Source organism: Plectropomus leopardus, chromosome 18 (genome assembly GCF_008729295.1).
Source record: "Plectropomus leopardus isolate mb chromosome 18, YSFRI_Pleo_2.0, whole genome shotgun sequence".
Lineage (NCBI taxonomy): Eukaryota > Metazoa > Chordata > Actinopteri > Perciformes > Serranidae > Plectropomus > Plectropomus leopardus.
The window spans coordinates 3,970,546-3,995,054 of record NC_056480.1 but is presented as its reverse complement, the minus strand read 5'-3'; the positions used below and the strand labels follow the sequence as shown (position 1 = coordinate 3,995,054).

Here is a 24,509-nt window from a genome sequence, read left to right as displayed (position 1 = left end):
AAATAGTATTTTTCGCCTTAAAGCTGAGATGAGGAGGATATACGCTTATTTGATCAATATATTCAGTCTAATGTGAACAACTACCTCGTCGATTGCTTCCGCGGAGTGACAGCCAGGGAACCCTGAGTGCTCCGGCAGCCTGAGCACAGCCGCGGAGGGACACAGCATCCGAAGAAGAAGCCTGCTGCCGTCCGGATCTACTTTCCACCGGCATCACCGCGCAGGAGGCTCGTGCGGTGTCACCAACGGCTGCGCGTCTTTTTAACGCTTTAAAACCAAAAAATACAAACCAGTTTGACTTTCACCTGAACTGGGTGCAGCTTCGCCGAGGTGTGCGAGGAAACTTTGCCTCGCCAAGTTATCATACGCCCGTTCCCCCTAAAAAAAAGACATTTTAGGATATTATGTTGGCTAGTTAATTAATTTGTGTCAGTGGAGCAATAACGTTAGCTGTCAGCTGAAGGGAGACATTTTTTCTCTCTTCTCGCCATCAGACGGCTGTTTCCTGCCCTGTCTCCCCGCCTTAAAGCTATTCTGGTTGAATCAAGCCCAAAAGCGATTCATCTTCTGAGGAGACCCGACTGACTACGCCGAAATGGGGGTAAGAAGAGCTTCATTTCTCCTGATTTTTACTTTATTACGCAGTTAAAATGTCGATTGTGTGTGAAGTTTGCCTGTAACGTTACAGTTAGGGTGTTTAAACGGTTAAAGAAAGGGTTAACGTGTGTGGAGGCACATGCATGATGTTTGAATGACATTGAACACTTGATATGTAACGTTATAATTTATTTTAGCTTATTTTACTGTTAAAATTATGTGTTGAAGAGCTTAAAACGCAATTATTTTTCTGTAAAACGGGTCTTGCTGCTTTCAAGGTGTCTGCTGCTGGCGTCAGTTATCACTAAATCAATGCGTTGCAGTTTATGATAACGTCTGAGATTTGCAGGTGATGGAGGGGGTGTTTATTGCTTGAAAACAGACTATTTTTAGGGTAATATGCGCCAGATTAGTGTGCCAGTCCTTCGCATCCAGGTCCAGTCGGTTCGACAGAACCGGTGCAGGGTGGTTACGCGTTACATTAACGATCCTCAGTTTTACTCGTCTTTCAACAGCTCTAAACCAAATTGAAAATTTTTCACTATATCTGTAACACCATAACAATGAATTTAATCAACTAAAATAGCCATTACTCACCTGCAAAGTCTGACTCAGTGGATGAGAAGCAGCGTAGTGTACTCTCATAAGGCACAGGTACGATCATAATTTCCATTTTAACAGCTAATAGGATAAAATGAACACTTGACATCCTCATAGTTTAACATCATGATCAAACACATATGTTTTATTGATTTTTAAGCTGTCAGAGACGTCTTCTGGCGATTTTGCAGCTGTAACGTGAAAGTAATGTAACGCGCAACCTGACCAAATCATTGAACGGGCCCTGTGTGTGAACCAGATATTTTAACTAGAAAATAGGGATTAATACGTTCATAACAAGCATCGGTTGTGCAGTGGCTGAAAGATGTGCTGTTTAATTCACCGGTTCCAAAAAAAAAAGAGGATTACACCAACTGAACATCTGGCATCCAGGAGCTGGACCCGCTGCAGATGATTGAGGGAATTCACAGCACCTAAATACACGATTAGTCAGACTGCATAATGTCACGGGCGAGTCCGGCCAGAAATGAAATCGTTTGTGAAGAACAAGCAGGTGAAAATGCGCAATTACGCACGGGAATATGGGACCCACTGATGGTGAAAACCGCAGCACCGACTGCGGAATATCATGTCATTCCTTCAAGTCTGACTGCAGTAACTCAAATCACCACACGCATGTGTAATGCCAGTTATTCCTCACAAATGAGAGCAAATAGAAAGGCTTGAATTTGTATTATTATTGTGAAATAATAAAGTGGCTGGAGGCTGGAAAATCAAAACCATGAATGCTTTGATTTTCTTTCTCCTCATTTTTGTTTTCTTCCAACTATTTGGTGCATTTTCATTCAAACATTACATAATGCGAGGGTGCGTCGTGTTGCTGTCACTGCTGGGCTTGGTGAGGATGTAGAGGCAGCTTAGGTCTGGGTACCAAATGGGCACAGACAAGTGCGTCAAAATGGTTCCTCAGTGTTGGTCAAACCCCCCTCACCCTCCCACTCCTAGAAATGCCGATGGATGGGTCCCAAAGGAAGGTGCTCTCCACAAGGGTAGACACGGCCAACACCTCCACCATCTCATTTTACCCCTGCAGCCTCAAAACACTGATCTGTCAGGTCATGAAGGACATCCTGTTCTAGCCTCTAAATTTAGATTCCATGATGTCATTCCTACTGGGAAAAATCACTGTTTTATCCCTGAAGTGTTTTTATAGAGCATAATCCAACATTTCTACTCAGCAGTGAGGTATTACAACTAGGGGTGTGCCATATCACATACATGATAATACCGATGTAATTTTTTATATGATAGGAAAAAATCCTATCATGATAATGGCAATATTTCAAATTGTTGATATTTCATCATCAGTACAATACACACAGCAACAACAAACGTGGCTGAAAGTGAATATACTACCAGCCAGGAGCAACCTCAGTAGTGTGTAATCAGTGGTCTGGAAATCCTGAATGTTTTATGAACAGCTCCAGGCTTTTCAGACTCTTTTTGCGACTTACTGCTCTGTAAACTGTCAGCGGCGCCAAGCAGCACAACGTCTCCTCGTCCGTGTTCTTATCAGCCAACAGATTTTCGTTCAGAAATAAGAAAACTAAAACCAGCAAACCAACTGTTTCCCAAACATTTAGAAATTGGTAAACAAATACCAACCTGTTGTGCGTTTTCTGTTTGTTATGATAATAGAAAACAAAAAATGTGCCATCACCTGATTTTTCTTGGCGCACCCATAAATGGAAATTATGGGTGTGCCCCATAAATTAAAATATATGTGTGGAAGTTTTATTACTCAATTTTGCATTAATTATGTTTGTTGTGACTCAGAAGTTGCTCCTACTAGCTAGCTACTTCATTTTATGGGGTTGTTGCAACTTAAAAATGGCTGTTGAAATGACTGTTGAAAGTTAGTCTGTCTTAGCTTGATTATGACAGGATTTTTGCCAAAGATGAAGTTAGGAGATCTTCAGTCAATATTCTTAACATGTATAAGAATACAAATGTTCCAGACTTGTTTGCAACCAGCAGAACAGTAAACTTGGTTCACTTAAGCTGCTAAAAGTTGGTATACTTAAACTTGTCATCTTTGAGTTGCAACAAATTCACCAAAGTAAACAAATATGACTAAATTTAAATTAAACTTTTCAGTCAGACAGAAAGTAAACATTAGAGGTGGGAATAGCCAGAGGTCTTAGGATATGATATTATCACGATATTTAAGTCACGATACAGCATTATTGAGATATGCTGAGTATTAAGATAAAATCTATTGCAATATGTTGTGATTTATTACATTTTTGTAACTACACATTGTGTCCCCAAAGGAAAAACATCTGTCAACATCTGTATTATCTAATAACATTTTCAGTTTAATGTTCGTCTTCACTTCAAAATCCTGCAGCAAATTGTATCTAGTGGCCTGAAAAAAATGACTATATTGTTCTAGTAGGCTACCAAATGTTTAATTTTTACTTTTTCTTTTAATAATTTCTATATTTTTAAAAATTGATACTTAGCATCTGTGTGACGGAGGCAATGGGTTTCTTAGATTTTTGTTAAGTAAAATCAGCTTGTCAGATTATACAGTGTATGATAGGCAGTGGTTTCTACTTTGCTCTACATCCGGGTTTGGGGATGGGATGAGAGAGCAATCAGGCCGAGTTGTGGAAATGGTGCCGCTCTGTCACGGTTTGTTATCCTGTCCACTTGACTGCCAAAGGGGAAAACCACACACAACTCTGACTGCTGTGTCAAAGAGAGGAGGGTAGGGTGTGTGTGTGTGTGTGTGCGTGTATGTATGTGTGTGTGCATGGTGGGGAGAGTGGAAACTCCCATGTTCAGGATGTGATTTGCCTTCAGGAAAGGTGGAGTGAGAGGGTGTTCGAATGAAATGGGCGGTTGTGGGGGCGGGAGAGACCACAGAGAGCTTCAGTTGACAAGGCAACTGGTGCCATTTGATCCGTGCCAATCAATGAACAGGAGCTGTGGCTGCAGGAGGCAGCGATTGTCGGGTTGGTGGGTGAAAGAATGGATGGCAGAGATGAAACAAAGGTCAGCAGCTGTAGAGCAGGCCTCACGGGGATGTCCTGTTAAGATTAAAAATGAACAAGATTAAAGGGATATTTTGCCCATTTTCAACAAGCTGTGTATCAAAACAACATGGTTAGTATGTGTAGATGAACTGTGGGAGACTTTCCTCCATCTAAGCGGTTTTGTTTTACCTGTTGCCAGCATTTACAAAAAGATTATACAGCAGATCAAGAGACACACCTGCCCCTTTCTCCGTCTCTCAAAATTGAACAGAAATTTGATCATATGATAAAACTAGGCAGTGCTGATCGAATATAAATCAATATTATGTTTCTGCGCTGCTTATTTCTCACCTAAAATGTTCTCAGAAATGTGTTTTAATGCCCCATTTTGCAGAGAATTTGTGAACAGGAAGTGGGCCACACTACTTGCTACGTGATAAAAACAGTGGTCGAAAAACAAATGAAACCGTGAAACTAAGCAGTGCAGATTAAATATAAACCAAAATTCTGTGACTGCGGTGCATATTTCTTCCCTCAAATGTTTTCAGAAACATGATTTAGCTTGTCTTATCTTCCCATTTAACCGCCTTTATTTATTTTTTTTGCGTTATTTCATTATTATTATTATTATTTGGCCGGCCACAATTGTTTCACATGGACCGTTTCTCATTACGTAAGGCACGTGTGCATAGCATTCTGGTAGTTTTCTACCTCTTGAGCAAAAGCGTCCTTTTCCTCAGTTTCAGGACCGATTTCGAAGGTATTTAAGTATTTCTACTGCATAGACTACCTACTTTTATGTGAAGGCCTTCTTTATACGTGTGAAATCCTTTTTTAAGTGATTGACACTGAATGATGGAGGTAGAGAAAGAGAGGGAGAGAGGTAGGAAGTGATGCCTTTGTGGTGAGTCACCTTGAGAAGGGTGAATACTGGGAAAGATGGAGGACTGGAGAATGCCACAGAGAGATGCTGGGATGTTGCTCATGTGCAGTGATGACACACAGGAAGGAGCAACGGAGCTTTGGGAGAAATATGAAAAGCCGAACACTTTGATACAGAAAGAGAAAAAAAAGATCTACAAGGATGAATGCATCTGCTGGTATCCCACAATGCATTTGGTGTGGAAGCATTAGGAAGAGAGCCAATCGCTGTGGAGGATAGATGGTGTGTAGTGTGTGTGTGTGTGTGTGTGTGTGTGTGTGTGTGTGTGTGTGTGTGTGTGTGTGTGTGTGTGTGTGTGTGTGTGTGTGTGTGTGTGTGTGTGTGTGTGTGTGTGTGTGTGTGTGTCAGTCAGGCAGCTCTCCTTTGGCTGCTTTCATTAATGGTGTGTAATCCATACATGATGAAACTGATGCTTTTCACAGTGGCTTTTTATATAAAGTTTTTTTTTTTTGTTTGTCTTGATAATATCTGTCTTTTCTGTAGCTCACTAAAATCTGTGTACAGAATCATGCACCAGTATGTGTGACTATCCTTTATGCGCTAGAAATACATCTCAGATTTAAAAACATAATACTGTAAATTATGCTTATGAATAACTTCATAATCCACCTTGAGTGGTTAAGCAGCTATCATTTTTAAAATTATAGGAAGCCAGCAATAGAGTCATATCTTAGCATCCAGTACACTAACCAGTGAAGAACATGTTAAACTGCAGCGGCCATTCCCAGAAAACCAACATTGCCGATTTGCATTATGCTGCATTAAGTTGTTCCATTAGTGAAACCAGTTGTTGGTTCATTGGTTTGTGGGTTTACGTTGTGCAAATTAATGATCACCAGTGTTTGGTTGAGCCAGTTTTTACTTTTTTCAGTGCATAATCCACATTCAATGTGTGGTTGCTAATAATGAGTCTTTATTCTTAACGGTTATTTCGTAGGTTGATTATAAAAGCTTATAAAAGACAGATGCTGAATTTTAAATGTAATCTCACTCTTGAAACGGTTGAGCTGCAGGCTTAACCGAACCGAGACTATCCATTGCAACAAATATTAAATCACATAAAATGACTTTTGGTGCTGATTAGAGGAAGACTATACTCTGCAGGAATAATATTTTAGTGTTTTTAAACACAACATTCAAACTACACCGTGTCTAACAAAGTGTGTTTTTCACCAGCTTATAATGCCAGGCGCTCTACAGGAAACGCCCAGCTGGGAGCGTTTGAGAGCACTTTGGAGGTACAGCGTTTCTTCTGGTTGCTTTGATACAGAGTATCTGCTAAAGTAAACACGTTGGCACAAGGTAGAGTATTTGCTTTGGAAAAAGGGAAGGTTGAAGCATGCAGGGGAGAGAGACTATGTGGTTTCATGGGAGGAAACATATATTGATCTATATACAGTATATGAACATATTTCTCCTCCATTGTTGTTGTTTAGCACCTGCACATGTAAGATGTGGTTTGTCTTTGTGGTATTTGTCCCTTCTCCACTGTGATTGGACAGTGATGAGCACAGTGTTTTACCCCAACAATGGTAATCTGTTGAGTTGCTTTTGTTTTTTTAGAAAAAATCTGTATAGTTCACCTTTAAAACACTCAAGACTCAACAACACACATTGTGTTGCACTTCAGGCATCTCTGTACATAATAATCTGCTTGTGTTTTACTGTGCACAGGATTTTAGTAAGAAATAAAAAAAAAAAAACAATCACTGGGGGTTTAAGTTGATGGTGCCCTCAGCACTCTGATGGTAATGCATATGCAGCTTCAGAGAATTTTCAAGCAATTTTCAAGCACTAACTCAGTTCAAAGTGCATCACATAAGGATGCATTAAAATAACATTTAAATGAATGCATGCAGGCACAATGCTGGTGCATGCACAGTAATCTTACTGCCATTTGTTTATGAGATTTGGCTGATATTCATAGATTAAAGCGGAGTTATAGCGACTAGAATAATGGCATACTAAACTAGTTAGATATTATAGGAATGACATTTTTCTGTGGACTAACCAGGAAATTAGCGTTTTGCTTTTTCAAAAGGTTACACTCTCGAACCCAGTTTCAAAAGTTTGCGTTTTCAGGATCCCAAAACACTGTTGTCATGTGAATGCATGATATGTGATGCACAAAACTTCTGTTGTCAAATCGTAACAAAAGTCTAACGTTTCATACAAAACCGTTGCTATGTAAACGGCCCACAAGACTTGAAACCATTTTTTCAATTGAAGTATGTGTAAAGAGTCGCCTTTTTGAAAAATAACTCAAATAAAGGTGAGATTCTCTATCCAGTGGTGGGGTTTTTTTTTGTTAGTTTTTTTTAAATATCATAGATAAGCAAATGTACATGGTAGGACAATCATCAACGTTTCATATCACAATATACATTAAAGCAGGTAGATTGCTGCAGCCCCAATTGTCACAAATAAAACACCACTTTAGGGACTAAAAAGCTATTCTTATTGTTAGCTATTCTATAAAAACATACAGTGGTGTGGCTGTAAAGCTGAGTTCAGCATGTCTTGATGTGATGACACATACAAGCTTTAGAGTTTGTTAGTTGGGTATTTATTGACAAACTTTATGTCTGAAAACCAAAAATTTTGTTAACCACAGACCTTATTTAAGATCTCTAACCAAAACCCATTGTCTCTGAGCCGAGGAAACCGTTCGTGCTAAAATGCTAACTCATTTCCAGTTTTTAGGACTCAGTACTGGTTTTCTCTAAAGCAGTCACTGTAGTTGGAGGGCACTGCTGTGTAGTTCATTATTACATTTGTAATGTAGTTACACCATACATGCTCTCGTGGCCATAGACTCTGTTGCATAATTGTTTCAGTTTGTCAATAATTAATCAATACTGACTCTCAATCTCCTGTCCCTTAATAGTTTCCATCTGTGAGTAAGTTTGTGTAGAATAGTTTTAATCCATACCACTGCAATTCACTCATTAGGTTTTTCCAATGCCACGGATTCGGTTCGATGTTTAGTGTATTTCCTGGAATGCACTGTGAGGTCACTTTGACATCACTTCCTTTATGCCAGGTGTGAAGGATACTCATAGTTTTCTGTGCTTTCTGCAGCAGAAGTGACAGAGAGGAGGAGAGAGAACACACTGATCAGTTGCTCTGTACGAACATTAGAGCACTATTACGTAACACACCTTCACATTAAGTACATCATTAAAAAAAATCCAATGCTTCTCCCTCCCCCACAGTTGGTTTCAATTATTTAGATGGGCCCACCGGATTGGATGTTGCTAGGAAACCTTACTTCCCCCATCTATCAAACCCATTGGAAGTAGATGCCGTCAGTCTGTCAACAACTGCCATTTTCTATTACATTCTCAGACATGCTGGACCACAGTGAGGTGACACACTGCTAAATGGTGGGAAACAGCACAAAAAATGTGGTGTTTTTTTTTTCTAAATGTACTCTGACAGCCATCCAAGCCTCAAACTGTTCAAATATTTTATCAAATCAAAAAACAAATCAAACTGATGGCTTATCTTACTGTAGATTATATCCGCATTTGTCTCTAGAAACACATGTACTGAGTTAAAACACAACGTCATGGTTCAGACTCCTGATTAAACCTCAGTACAGATGAGTAGATCAGAGCAGAGGAGAGCAGAGAAACAGATGGGCAGCCCGGAGGGAGGAGAATGTAAACAAAGTGGGAGGGTGGAGGGAGGGGTAGATGATGGAGGACCCCTCTAACGGTTTGTGTGTGTGTGTGTGTGTGGGGGGGGGGGGGGGTTGTCAGTCCATCAGTATTTTCTAGGTCGGTCAGTCCACTGATCTGTGTGATAATCCATTTCTTTGTGCGTGTGTGGTTACAATGATCCACTGTGGCACCACCAGAGCTACTAAACTCCACTGGAGGCGATATACTGTACACTGGCAAGATCTTTCATTCAAAAAATATGAGTTACAATTGTGACATTTGGTCACTAGAACATCATTACATTTAGTTGAGAAAGATAGGCTGAACATGGCTACATACTGGATGATTCAGTGCCAGCTGGTAGATATTTTACCCAGATTTTATAGTATGGAGCCGCTATCATGGTTCACATTTGCGTGATTGTAAATAATCATATGGGCAGATACCAGCTCTGCAAATGGGCAGCAATTCAGCAATCTGCCTCTCTCATGTAAAATGACTGATAAACATAGTAAACTAAATTAAAATTATAGAAATTAATTAGGAAATCTATCTATCTTAGAGATGCTGATCTTCATAATTGATGCCCCTTTTCTAATTACATCTCATTTTAAGGCACTTCTCCAGCTGATATGATCACTATAATGCTTGACAAATCTTACTCTGATCCAAACCTTTTCATTAATGTCAGATTTATGAATTATTTGTGGTTAATTTTGATACGCTTCGTTTATTTATTCACATTCAAACGAAGATGCACAGATCAAAATGTCCCAGTTTGAAGACTGAGATTTGACCAGTGATTTCAGCAGATTAAAAAATGGCTTATCCAGCCTTTCCTCAGACCTGTGGTGCTCTGCGCCGCAGGCTGAGTTGGATACAGAATACCAGCAGATAGAGCAGCCTACAAATGTTCAGCATTACAATCTGTCCTGTAGCTCAGCACTGAACATCTGGACGCTGCTGAGACCTCTTCAGGTATTACAGCCTGTAACCAGACTGAGAACAGGCAGTATGCACTTGAGAAAAGGAAGTGATAAACACAGGACAATATTCTATGTGTCAAGTCAGTTTTATTAATATTTGTAAATAAAACTTTTTAGGATTTAGGGTAGACATTTTAAATGCATTAAAAAATGTATTGCAAAAAAAATCATCATGTCCCTCAGTTGCCTTTCTGCCTTGAACGGCCAACTCGTCAGCCTCAAATCAATAACACTGCAAGCATATAAAAATCACAGTGTTGTAAAAAAAAAAATAAATAAATAAAATAAAATTATTTTATTATTATTATAAAATAAAGTATTAACAAATTTTAATATATATATGTATTCAAGTATTCTTATTAGTAGTATATCTACAGAAACATAAAATTAATTCAAAGATTACACTAAATTAAAGTGTATAAGTTACAAATTAAAAAAAATCCTGCCCTCTCCTCTCAGGCCTAACCTCTCAGTCCTGACCCAGATGTTTAATATTGCTATGGCAACAGGTCTTGGCTACCACGAGCATCTAAGGGCTTATTTTTACACCAACCGCTAAACAATCAACCATAAAATGATAATTTGGAACTTTAAAACTAAATTGATTAAATCCACCAGTTGTTACACTCAACTAATGTGTTAATACAGGCCAAATTGTCGAAATAAAAAAATAAAAGCTTAAATCCCCTGAAATTGAGCTAGGTGTTAGCTGTTTGGTGCACACATAGGAAAGTTAAAGTATCATGAAACACAATGCTGGGATGTGACGCTACAGCCCCTCCCAAAAGGATGGTGTAGCATCCTAAAATTTAGACAATATTCTTGCGCTTGTTTGGTTCAGTAATGACCTTTGAAAGTCATATCATATCTGTAAAAAGGAAAATTGTTGGGGGAATATATTGCTCTTGATAATTATGAGTTCATGTTCGTCATTCAGCCACATGTTTTTTTCATAAAGTGGTCAAATATTTATGTGTGAATGTGACGTGTCCCCTGTGGGCCTGTGATAATGACGAGGCTGGAAAAGCCAAGTATATAACCTCAAGGAGCAGAAAATATTGGCACAAACTGAGAACGAAGACCAGCACAGCCATAGAAGTACCACACATCTGCACGATTTGTGAATTTGATGTCAAACTGCAGAGGCATTTTTTTTCATGTATAGATGCTCTGCTCTGACAGGCTGTAGGTGGAGATGGTCATATGTATGTTCTGATGAGCAGTTTTGGTTGTCTAGATCTGCTTTTTGGTGGCTGTTTTTCATTGTTTAACATTGTGGCAGTGAGAACAGTGATCAGATATTGTTGTCGAGTATCACTCTGAGGTGAACTTTTAAGAAGTTACAGTGCGCTGGAAAGCTTCCTCAACTTCTTGTCATCTCTGTAGTTGGAGATATTAGAATATCAGCACAGAAATCTGTTTATAGCAGCAGATGATCCTGAGTCATTTAGTTAAATTTAGACACTAAAGGAACCAAATTTGATTGGGGGGGATAAAACACATGAAAGGTTTCACCTTTAATCATTCTTTGTCACGCTGCCTCTGTGGTACTAATATGAGATAAATTTTCTAACTGCCCACGCTAAGTGAGGAGATGAAGATATTAAGAGGGAGTCAGGAAGGTAGCCAGATGTGAATGGAAAGGAATCTTCCATTTTACACAGTTTTGCACAGTGTTTACCATTAATTACCTGGAATGTGGCTGTTCTCTGCTCTCCATTTTTATTGCAGTTAAGTTACAGTTAAATAATTAACAAAAAATATTTTTCCACTTCTTATAATAACATAAAACTCTTGTATTGGTGTGTTTTGCACCTCTGCTTTAGCAAAACATCTGTCACACACTCCCAGTCCATCAGGCGCAATTGTAATCATAGTTTTAAAAAAAAATCTGTAAGCCAATAAAGTAAACAGATTGAAAAAATGTGGTACTTTGGCTCTGATGCTGCTGCCTGCTTCTGTCTGCAATCACCACTCTTTGGATTTGCTCAATTTCCTGCTCACAGCGCCACTATCTGATCATGTCATGAGGGCTGCCATGCAACTCAAAGGCAAAGAGACAAGAACTCCAACATCCTGACACTGAAGTTGAAAAACAACTAGTGTTTCTGCTGGTAGCTTTCCTTCGTTAGTAATAGTAGTTACCGGAAGTAACTTCAGTTGTATGTGTACGAGAACTGCAAGGAGAGCTAGAGGGGGTGGGATGGCACCAAGCAAGACGTGATGATTTTATAAGAAATTAAAAAAATATAGCACAATGACGACATAGACACTATCATATACCAGAGGTATATAACACGGACCTGCCAGTGCAAATTCAACCCTCACTGGCCCCATTCATGAGTCAGCCGTCACTTTGTCATTTTTAGTGAGACTTTGAGTCTGCAGTCAGTCATACACTTAAATGGTAAACCAGAGATTAAAGTATAACATTGGGCTCCATGATTAAAGAAAGCTGAAGTGTTTTGTCAGAACAAAAATGGCACTTGTGTGTTAGAGTTTGTCTTATTTTAAATCTGACACTAAGATTTAAATTTTTACTGTAAATGTATATAGGTTCCAAATATCAGTTACCGATCTCCTTGATTACTAATAATCAGTATCATAATTGGCCCCAAAAGAAAACATATTGGTCAACCCCCAGTATCTATACAACCAATGTGTTTATGATCAAATGATTTACTCTTGTTAAATTGTTTACAAGAGCACAAAGGTCACAGATCTCACCTCTTAGTTCTGCTCTTAAAATGCACCAGATTGATGCATTTAACTTTGAATTTTCTGCCCCCTGTCCCCCCAAAGAGGGTCCAAGGTCCAGTGTTTCAACATTGTGAATAAGTGAATGAGTAAGAATGAATGAGAGACTGGGTCTGAAAAGACGGGAGGGATAAAAAGAGAGAGAGAGTGATTGAGAGGGATTATTATTTGTTCAGTGGGTTAATCTGTCCGTGTAGTAAACAGCAGTAATCTGATGGCCGGCTGGATGCGACTGCCGGGGGAACACTGCTTCCCTAACAGATGGCAAAACACACATACACACACGTAGACACATTAACATATAATGCACAGGGAATTACACACTGACACAAAAGACACCAGCAAAATGCTCACGTTTGTGGTCAAGCACAAAATAAACATTTCCACAGCCGCACCGATGGAATTAAAGTAACTCACGAGAGAACACTAAAAAGCAGACATATACATAGTAATTTTGTATACAAAAACTGCAACAGTTAATGAAGACAGTGGACACAAATAAACAATATGCAAACAAAATACCAATATGGATTCAGTGGTGGAATATGGTACACAAGTAAACATTGCAGTCTCCCCATTGTTGCTTAGCATTTTGTTATACTACATAATGCATTCATCAAAAAAAAATCACGTTCACATGTACAAGGTTAATTTCATGCTGACACTTATATAAATCATTAAAAACAACCAATTTGAACATGCACACATTCAAAAGTAAAACAATAATGCACACAGAGGGCTGCATAGATGTAAGAGATGGAAAAAAAGACGTGGTAGAAAAACAGATGTTAAGCATAAAACAGCCATCAAATCAGTGTGAAACCTCTCAACGTGGACTAATCCACATAAGAGCTTTCCTAAAATAAGTCGGCTCTCCCCTCATGCAGGGTTACACGATATGACTCCTTATGTGTTTTTCACACGACGTTTACACGTTTATATTAGAGTTTGATGATGGTGAACATCTGCCCAATGAGCAAATATCAAGTCAAACTGCATTCATGTGAAAAAAAGTAGTCACACATTTCACTGCACAGCATAAAAATACTCCTGGGAAATGTCAGCAGATTTTAGGCTGAAAGTCAGATTTAAAAGGTTAAACAGGCTATTACATTTCTTAAAATTAGTAAGTTAGATTTCCTCTAGCAATCCATTAATTTAATTAAGCATATTTCACTTTATTCCTCCTGTTTCTTAAACCCAATTAGTATGTAATAAATTGTCTCAGTGTGTCTTTGCTTCTTAAAATATCCATCTGTGGCCATCTGTGGTTTATTGGCTGAACTATGATTGTTAAGATCAGCATGTTCCCATGCTTGAGTACCATTGATTTATTTTTATGTCTTTTTGCCTCATAGTCTTCTTGTTGTCTAGTGGAAATGGAATCGAGCAGCACTGATTTATAGGGTTTACACCAAACTCACAGCCCCTGCAGTTATTTAAAAATGTAGCTTTTATCGCCAAGTTGGGTGTGTTGCTATTGAGGCAGCTGTCTGTTCCAAAGGTTCATTCCCCAAAAAATCCCCTGCAAGTTTTTGAAACAACTGTTTCACTTTGCTGTCCTGGTGGAGGTTTTTTGGTGGGAGGGGGGTTGTAGAGCAATTTCGGTATTTTTCTTGAGCATGAGATTATCTAGTCGTAGTGTTTAATCTTCTTTAGTCATGTGGTATCTGTGTATGTTTATACTACATGCCTGAGACGCCCAGCCCGTTTTTTTCCCCATTTTAATGTATGCACAAAAGTTAATTAAATAGGGGATTTTATAGGATTTTTCACAGCAGACATTTTGTCTTGTAATAGTAGGAACAGGTTGTAAATTATTATTTCATCCTATTACACACACAGCATGCCAAATACCAGGAGCCTGAAACCAAAGCAAAGCCGACCAAAGCTCATTTATGCTTTTTAGTAACTTTTCTCTGTTACAGTAATGTTACAACCTCAACACAGGATGGAACCATTTTGTAATTCATAGGGTTTCAATTTCTTCCAAATATTACACAATATAACCACATTTCCCTTTAGGAGGTAAAAGAATAAATCTCACAGGAATATAGTGTAAGTGCCACATTTTACATGACAGTCTTAATAGAAAATTTGGAGAAAATGTTTGTGTTGGATGTAGTCCTATGCAACAAATACTAAAATCAAAGCAACATGAACACTCAGATTTACAGATTTAAGTCAGATTTTCACACAAAGTGTTCTCATCCTGCTTTTCATTCTGCCATTTTCCTGTTTTCTCTGGGAGATTGCAGCTGTGAGCCGAGCAGCTGGTTGGCATTTTAATTCTTTACTAGAAACCCTCAGGATGTTCATCCTGGATGGTGCATGCTGGGTAACAGGGTGATTTGAGTAAAGGCACTAATCCCCCAGGAGCATATGAGCAGGCAGGGACTGCACACCAATATGACTACTTGAAGACATAGTGAGGCTAAATGGGTTTGTTTGAGCAAAGTGGCTTCACCTTTATAAAGCTGACCACTTTTTCAAAGGTCTCGCTGCCCAGCAAGTCTGTTTCCATAGACTAAAAGCTTTGCAGTTTCACCTTCATTCATGTTTAGTTGCTTTCCTGCTGCCATATGTCACTTGTCCAAATGCACATTTCCCTGTATGATTTGGACAGAAATGGCTGAAAGTTCATGATTCTGGCATTTAGACAATCTTGAAACACTGAAACTCAGAATAACTAAGTTATATTCAATCACAACAAAGCTGCAGGTTTTGCTTTCAATACAGGGTTCAGCCCCAAAAAGACTAGCTGTGCTTTACAGTAATTATTGATGGGTATTGTTAAGATTTTAACAGTACTACCACTTGTCCAGTCAGTGAGTTGCTACATTTACTGACCTGATGTGGCATTTTACTTGTCCTGGGCAACCCTTATTGTTGAACCCTGCATTAACCAGCGAGCAAATGTATCTTTAATAAATGTACTGTTTAGCAGAGGCAATACAAACACATGCAAACACACTTTGATGTAGGACTCAAACACTCACATCCACTCCAACTAATGTAGGACACTGGCAATTGTGAATATCCCATGATGCACGTTACAGTTCCTGACAGATTTATTCTCCTGTCTTGGGTCCACTTTCTGTCAGTCTACCTTCTGGCCCTTCATTTTTTCCTCTCCTGGCTGCTTTTATTTGTCCTCCTCCTCTCAGACACAGCAGCAGCCTCTGCAGTCTGAACGACGGCAGCCTAAATGGCGTTGGTGTAAACTGCAGTTTAAATTGAGCCCTTGAGACAGGCATGTGCACTAATGATGCCAGATCTAATCAGGAAGTGTCGAGTTCCCCTTCTCACACCAGGGGATTACATCTAAGTTTGGATCTCAATCTAGATGTTTTGACTCAGTCTTAATGGGGAAGAAAATGAGAGTAGCAGCCAAAAATGTTCTTAAAATTATTTATGGTATTATCAATGGTAATCCTAAGTGAAAAAATAGTGTTTCAGGTAGGGCTGGGTCGACATGATTATCTCCTGACTTAATACCCTTGCATTACTCTGGTGCTGTTTTGACACGTAATGCGATAATGCAATAACACTAACATATGATAACATTGTGAGAGCAATGTGTCATCTCGTGTTCACAGATCCTCAAAAACAACTGAAAAGGCTGTAGTCTCCATGACAGGCCAGTAGTTGGCGCTGTAACTGTAATGACACACCATAGTAGTAGTAAGATACCTGCTGAAAAAAATATTTTTTCCATACGCGTATTTAGCTACTACATCAGCAAACGTCGCCTGTATTTTAAGCTAGTAGATCCGTGTCACAAGCACAGCTGATGGAGGATGCCAGAAAGTGCCAAATATTTCCAATAACTCAAGAGCACATCAAAGTCCGAAAGTCAAAATTAATGAAAAAAGATCGATGTAATCATTTCAGAAATTCACAACGTTATTATCTAACAAAATGTTCTGCTTCAGTCCTCACTTGATGGCCTTTTTGTCAGTGTTGATAATGTGGTGGTTTATGCTGGTTATTACACCATTAGTAAGTTGGCTGAGTAATATTTTCAGTGATGAGGAAGCTGTGCTAGTATGACAATTTGAGCACCTTCTTCATGTCTTGTTGACCAATCAGATTGCTTGATCAGAACCACTTGTTGTAATGATAATGATTGTTGAATCTGCTTTCTTGTGATGGGCTGATAATAAGGATAAGACTGTCTGCTGTATAAAAAGTAATACGAAAGGACCAAACTCAGTGATCTTGTCTTTGTGTGTTGCAGTATGGACGGTCGGACAGCTACCGCGTGGCCACCACGCAGGACAAGGATGAGAAAGAGTCGCCCAAGAAGAAGGGAGGCAAGGATCTGGATGACCTCAAGAAGGAAGTTCCCATAGTAAGTGCACCACTTCCTTCTTCCTTTGACCTCACTGTAATGTGTCACATACTTTTGGGTGTTCCTTTTCACCTATTTTAAATTACATATCAAACATGCAGCCAAAAAATCAATTACAGAATGACAGAATAAACAAAAGCCTTGAAGTCAAGAGTTCATGGATAGTGTATTCTGGCTGGACTCCAGCATCCAAAGAGCTGCGATCCAACTGTAATCTAATCTCCCTGTTTGAAAAAGAGATAACAGAGACGTGGTGATCTGTGGCTGCTGGCGTACAGTCGTGGTTCTGTTTGAGGTAATATGCCAGGGCAATTTAATCCTGTTGTGAAAGGATTTTCTCCTGTGCACGGCAGGAAGCCAAACCCTCAGGATATCCCTTGTTATAACACAATATGAGCTGGGTCAGAAACACATATTGATTACCAAGTTATTTCTTATATCTTTTAAAAACAACTAAAATGCCATATGACTGCTGGCAAGCAATGAAGCATTTAAAAGGTTTGTTTTTAAAATGGGAGTCCGGTGCTGTGCTCATTGCAAATAAAACACATTAGTGCTACACTACAACACTTCTCGCAATTACTTTTTGTAAAATTTTATTATTCCATCCCAGTGTTTCCCCCTAGGTTGCCTGTATTGTTCTGTTGAATGGCTACCACATGAAAGTCTGTTCCAAAATGTAACACTTGAAAATGTATCACTTTTCCAAATCTAGTTGGTTCGCCCTTTTAATCAAATTTTTTTTCTTACGCAAAAAGCGTGATGAAGAACGGCAGGAGCATGTACGGTCATATTAGTTATCAAAGTTATCATATGACTGGTTGCTGACAAGCGAAGGAGCATTTAATAATGCTCCTCCACATAAAACGCACCAGGGCTACATTACATCACTTTTAGCAAACGTTATGCTGAACATGAGGGCAAAACAGCATCACCGATCTGTTTAACCAAATTTTCTCTGATCTTGATCAACTAAAAACACAAATTCTGTCAGCATGCTGGTGTGTCGCTGACTACCAAGCATGTTTGTACTGTAATCTGTACAATGTTATCTCAGCTTCACCTGTCCAATTGACTTAAATAGTTTAGATTACAGACACTCAACTGTCCTGCTGTTATTACAGACATGTGAACCAACCACAGACACTTTATTCATGCAGGGAGTCGACACGGCGCGCTGCTGCAGAATGAATATAGGGGCAACGCTGGAACAAATATTTGGTGATATTGAAAAATGAAATAAAATTCGGCCAAGGGGTAAACACTGTCAACCATGGATCAGCAGGACACTATGTAGGGCGCCAACAGTGATTTGAATTCATTTCCTGCTTTGAATTAAATTGAGAGAGCCCGTTTTGCAAATCATTAAAAACATATTTTTTGGAAAGACTTTATGCCATCACACCAACACATTTGCCCCAAAATACGTATTCTTTGAAACATTTTACATTGCTCGATAGTATCTTTTGATTGCATGCATAATATATCCTGATTTTTATTTTGAGTTGATTCAATAACTGACAAGTTGTTCAAGTTTGTTTTCTATTTGAATTTTTTGTAGACGGAACACAAAATGTCTGTTGAGGAGGTTTGCCGGAAATACAACACTGATATCGTCCAGGTAAGTCGTTTACTTCATAACAGAGGTCAGCTCAGCTTCACATTTCTGTTGTGATTCAACGCTGTGCTGATGGTGCAACAATTATTAAATCTACTCTGATTTCCCAGTCAGTACACCTCCTTTAGGACAAGGCAGCTGTATTTGTATAGCACATTTCATACAACAGGGCAATTCAAAGTGCTTTACTGAGCAATAGAATATAAAACTTAATAAAGGATACAAATTCACCATAAAATAGTAAATAGATAAGATATAAAAGGTAAAATTAGTGCAGACAAGAGGTGTAAAGATAAAAAGATTATTTAAAATAATATAAAATCCAGTTTTCTTTCTACACTCTTTAACTCCAACTCCTCCAACACCCTCTTGCATTTGCACATCCATATTTCCTTCAATCCATCTCCCATATTTTCCTTCCCATTTCCTCCGCCCCTCTTAGGGTTTGACCAATGCTAAGGCAGCGGAGTACCTGGCCAGGGACGGCCCCAACGCCCTGACTCCACCCCCCACCACCCCAGAGTGGGTCAAGTTCTGTCGCCAGCTGTTCGGCGGCTTCTCCATCCTGCTGTGGATCGGTGCCATCCTCTGCTTCTTGGCCTACGCCATCCAGGCTGCCACTGAGGACGAGCCCGCCGGGGATAACGTAAGTGGGGAGTTGTAGAGACGGATGAATTCTCAGTCTGACCACTTGTTTGTGCACCACCTGTGAGACGCCAGATATTAAAAACATCCAGAGGGGGTGAGCACATAGAGAACTGTGAGTAGCTGCCAGTGTGTGTGCTCCCTGTCCTCCAGCACATCACTCAAAATGCGATTTGCTGAGTCACTACTCCTCAGGGATGTTGCTGTGTCAGTGATAAAGGTTGTGTCAGACGTATGTCTGAATCACGCCAGCCGATCTGTCTTTAGTGTGACAGACACCACCCTGTTAGCATCCACTCTGGGCCCACCACGGGGAGCGTGTGACTCCTGGCGTTGGTAATGGCAGGGTAAGAGAGGGGCATTCATGGGTCAGCACTGTTTGATGTCGGGTCAGAGCGCTGAGTAGAGCTGAGGACTGAGGCTAAGCGGCGCTGACACACACAGCATGAAAGGACAAAATACTTAATGCAGACCACAGGGGAGAACTCAGGGTGAAACAACAGCAGTGATGAGTCAGCATGAGTTACTGAGACTGTATCACACACCCAGAATATAAAGTCTAAGTTACAGTTCTGTCAGAGGCAAGGATGGGGATCATTCATTTTTGTTGATACTGTTACCATTACCAAGACTTCTTAACAATCCAAGTGTTTAACGATATCACTATCGATACTTTTCTATTATTAGCTGGAAAGACGAGGCGACTGCATTTTTAAGAGAACTGACTTTGCTTAAATTGCTTAACAAGTGACTGTTTATTTTATATTGCTGAGATAACAAATTTCTCACCCAATCAACTGTATTATTCAAGCTTCTGAGCCAGTGCTGAACACAATGAAACCTTATGAAACCTTGTTTATGTAGCTAACTTACTCGTATTCTGCCAATTTCAACTTCGATTTCAACATTGGATTACTATTTTTAACTGACGGGACTTGCTACAAAGTTTGGGTGTGCTTACACTGCCGCTGCGAGTGGATCATGATGAAGACGGTGCCAGCTGTGCTGCAGTAGCAGCAGCTGGTGGAGTTGAAGGTTTTTTTTAAACCCAAAGACAGCAAAGGTACTGCATTTAGGTTTAATTTGATGTACAATTCATGTATGTGGACCAGTGATTTGATTTAAATGACATGGCTCAACTCAAGATGTTATGCTATAGGACCCACAGGACTTGATAGCAGTATCGATAAACTCAAAGGTTATTGATTTTTGGGGTTCTGAAAAGAACCAGGTTTCAATCCCCATCACTAGTCAGAGGGTACTGGACTTAGATAGGAGTACTGAATGAGAGGATTATTCAGAAGATGGCATTTAGACCTTCTAATTGTGATACATTCACAGTGATAAAACCATTGATGGAGTATAGTGCAAACAGATGGACAGCCTCCAGGTGGCTGAGTCAAATCAAACAACATGCTGCTGTCAGCTCCGGCATGAAAACATTAAATAAAGCTTTAAAGGCGTTTGTGTTATTTACAGAAGCCTCGACTTCCATAAATAGCTCCTTTATCTCTCACTATCCAGTTTGATATCAGAATGTCTCACTGATTATTTTTTTCTTTGTCTGTGTCTTAGTGTCTCTCCTCTGGTCTATTTTTTCCACTTTGTTTCCTCCTATTTGATTGATTTTTAGATAAAGGTGAATTAAACCAATTGTTTTCTGAATTCAAAATAAAAGTCTCATCTTGTGTCTTCCTTCTCTTTCCAGTTGTATCTCGGTATCGTGCTATCAGCCGTCGTCATCATCACCGGCTGCTTCTCCTACTTCCAGGAAGCTAAGAGCTCCAAGATCATGGAGTCCTTTAAGAACATGGTCCCTCAGGTACTGGACTCTCAGTGTTTCAACCAGGTTATTGTGATGGGCGTTTTGTGTCAATTGCTGCCAAAGATTGTCTTTTTTTTTTTCTGCTACTTGTAGCTTTGCATGTTTAAGCATCATGGTGGATTTTACTTTTAGTAAGTAAACCTTTAGCACAAGCTTGCAAGTCGAGAAGACTATATTTAGATTCTCAGAGCTATGTTAAGTCTAAAAAATGGAGAATGTTATGGACTAATAAAGAGCCACGTAATTCAGATATAAATCATCATATTTAGAAGATGGCAACAAAACATTTTTTTCCAAAATGAAAACTGCAGTAATCCTTGTTAAAAAAATGAAAACAAACACGTCATTCCTGTGGCGGTTGATCGCAGTATTTCATGCAAAAAAAAATTTGTCCAGTAGCAACCATAACTGTAGGCACTCTGGTTGAAATTGCTTGAAATATGAAGGTGCACATTAATACACACAGTAATTCTAGAAAGACTAAACCTCTGTCATTCAGAGACTGAAGAATGATGATAATGAGTCGGGTCATAATGAGGATATCACATTGGGTTACCGAGTGATGCAGGTGTTTATTAAGTGGAAATTTTTATGAAGCTGCACTCCACAGTATCATGCTGTCGCAGCTTTCACGCCTTGTCTTTTTTTTCAGTCTGTGATGTACCTTCTAACTGCTCCAATTTTTATACTGATGTGCTGTCTCACCTGTTCTCTAACCTTTCTCTAAATAGCTTCTTTACAGATATTTTGTGTTATTTTTAACATTGTATATTGACTGTCATTTTCCCTGTGTACTCACAGCAAGCCCTGGTGATCCGTGAGGGAGAGAAGATGCAGATCAATGCTGAGCAGGTGGTGGCAGGAGACCTGGTGGAGGTGAAAGGAGGAGACAGGATCCCCGCTGACCTCCGCATCATCTCCTCCCACGGCTGCAAGGTGGGTTACAGGCACAGATGCACTCCTGTAATTACACAAAGCCTAAGGAAAACAAATGTTTACTGTATGGCTGCAGTTGAGTCAGGTGTCTATATGAGTATGAACTAAAGCGCAAACAGCGAGTCTCTGTTCACGCGTTTTGGAATTCACCTGATGTGTTGGGTGTTTAAGCACAGCACACTCACAATGTGATACTAAGATGTTATTCAAAATTCATTCTGTTTACCAGATTGGTTTTTATGTCCCAATTTCCACAAATGTTGCAGGTACAAACTGTTTGTCTTCATGGTAAATTCACACAGATTTCCAGTCAGTTTGTTTACATGTTAGAAAAAGTCGAATTATTGTGTTAGTCGGACTAAAACTGGACTTATAAAATGCATGTCAACATGTTAATCCAACTCAAAATGTGGGTGGGATAAATGTAAGCACTGAGGAGGGGCTGGTGTTTTTAATTTTGGCTCAGGTGAGAGACATAAAACTTAAAATATCAGTTTAAGTGTACACTATATTTGAACTGTTGCTCCTAAATAGCTGATGGAGGCAGCAGTAAACCAGCAACTCAGCCGTTCAGTGGAGTGAAATTACAAAATAAATGAAATGTTTTTCTCAACGTAATCTGCTGTTTTTGATATAACAACTTCAAATCCAGATCGGTAAGGGCTTTATTACAGCAAGGTGAAGCAGTGAAAATATTCTAAATATCACGTAGGCTACACTTCAACTGAGAGACATTTTTTTGGGTGGCTTGAAACTAATCGGTGAAGGCAGAGTTTATTCAGAACTGTTTAATTATATGTACCTGATGCAGAGGTTTTCTACCCCCAAGCTAATATAAATAAACAGTTGTGATTGTGATATGGTGTATATCATAGACCGTATATATAATATAGGTTTATTGCAGCTAGCTGAAAAGGAAATATCTCCACCTGCCTTGGTGGAGTGGAACATACCTCTGACGATAAATCATTTCTCCACCACTGCTTGTACACTGGGACACTGTTCTTTCTCACCCACTTACCAAATGGTTCTCTCCTGCTCTGTCCAGGTGGACAACTCGTCCTTGACTGGTGAATCAGAGCCCCAGACCAGGTCACCTGACTGTACCCATGACAACCCCCTGGAAACTCGCAACATTGCCTTCTTCTCCACCAACTGTGTTGAGGGTAAGGTCACCATCAGCTCTATCCAAAACCAACATCATCGTTATCACCATCAATTTCGTCACATGCACTATAATTATGCACTCACTGTTAGGGTTAGCCACCGTGTTCATTCATATGGCTGCATGTGCGTGCGTGTGTGTGTGTGTGTGTATTGTTCCGGTTCGGTGCTCAGATCGACCTGCAAACAAACACACTACACATTAGCTTTCATAGTAGGTCACCATCAGAGTGTTTGGCGTTAAGAAGGCGGTCGGTGACATGACTGGCCATCAGGGTGAGCCCAGGGGCTTAAAATGTGACCCCATCTGACGCTGTACCTGTTCCATTCATCATATCACCATGAGACCCTTAAACTCACATTTATAGCTCCTCACAGTGGCAGAAAAGGAAAACAATAATGTGTGGTGCCCTCCTGTGGACTTTTTGTTACACTGCATTCAGTCTTTCAATTTTAGTTCTGTCTATGAATTAATCTGTACTCACAGTCTACATATTTTCTGCTCTCCTCTTTCTTCATCTTGTTTGAAGTGATCGAAAAGTTAATCATTTCAAAAGTCCTGCTCTCCCTCCTCTCTTTCTTCAGGAACAGCACGCGGTATCGTTGTGTGTACTGGTGATCGTACAGTGATGGGCCGCATTGCTACTCTCACATCAGGCCTGGAGACTGGAAAGGTACTATATTCATCAGTACACTGTAATGAATTTTCCTGTAAAATTATGATTTTACTGTATTTAAAAAAAATATACATTACTGTTAGTTAAGCAGTATTTTTTACAGCAATGGTCTGTTGTGTCTTTTACAAGCCACATAAAACAGACTCTGTTTTGCATCTTTATGTAATCGTTCAGTTGCTCCTTGATAAAATAGTTCTAAATGTGAAGACCACAGCTTATCCATGAAGTTTTCTGGTCTGCGTCAGTCTGTTTAATTATATGTAAAAAAAAAAAGTAAAAAATGTTTTATAGGTAGAATAACTTCTTGCATTCTAGTAATCTTCAATCAATCCAAACATCATCTTCTCTGCAGACACCAATTGCTAAGGAGATCGAGCACTTCATCCACATCATCACAGGCGTGGCCGTCTTTCTCGGCGTGACCTTCTTCATCCTGTCAATCATCCTGGGTTACTCCTGGCTGGAGGCCGTCATCTTCCTCATCGGCATCATTGTCGCCAATGTGCCTGAGGGACTGCTGGCCACCGTCACTGTGAGTAGGCAGAGACATGAGAAAGTGGTGTGTCTAAGAGTGTACAGTTGTGTGTGAGAGATGATGAGTTGGGGAAAAGGTAGAAAGGATAGGAATGTTCGCTTCATTTGGGTTGGATCAAGGGGGAAAAAATTAAACATTAACCTGAGTTTGTTAAAAACAGGTTCAGTATGAAAGCAGTCTTAATTTTTCTATCAAGTGTGTGTGT

General features: G+C 39.6%; 1 protein-coding gene across 1 annotated transcript in view; it reads left to right on the top strand.

The window, feature by feature from the left end:
* The first annotated feature begins 223 nt into the window (after positions 1-223).
* atp1a3a (ATPase Na+/K+ transporting subunit alpha 3a) overlaps positions 224-24,509 on the top strand; it is a 36,190-nt gene continuing 11,904 nt past the window's right edge. The window contains exons 1-9 of the mRNA XM_042506466.1: positions 224-601; positions 16,791-16,904; positions 18,466-18,525; positions 18,965-19,168; positions 20,876-20,989; positions 21,794-21,928; positions 22,977-23,094; positions 23,678-23,766; positions 24,122-24,301. Of these exons, the coding sequence (XP_042362400.1) occupies positions 596-601; positions 16,791-16,904; positions 18,466-18,525; positions 18,965-19,168; positions 20,876-20,989; positions 21,794-21,928; positions 22,977-23,094; positions 23,678-23,766; positions 24,122-24,301 (1,020 nt within the window). The 5' untranslated portion in view covers positions 224-595. The remainder of the gene's footprint in view (positions 602-16,790; positions 16,905-18,465; positions 18,526-18,964; positions 19,169-20,875; positions 20,990-21,793; positions 21,929-22,976; positions 23,095-23,677; positions 23,767-24,121; positions 24,302-24,509) is intronic.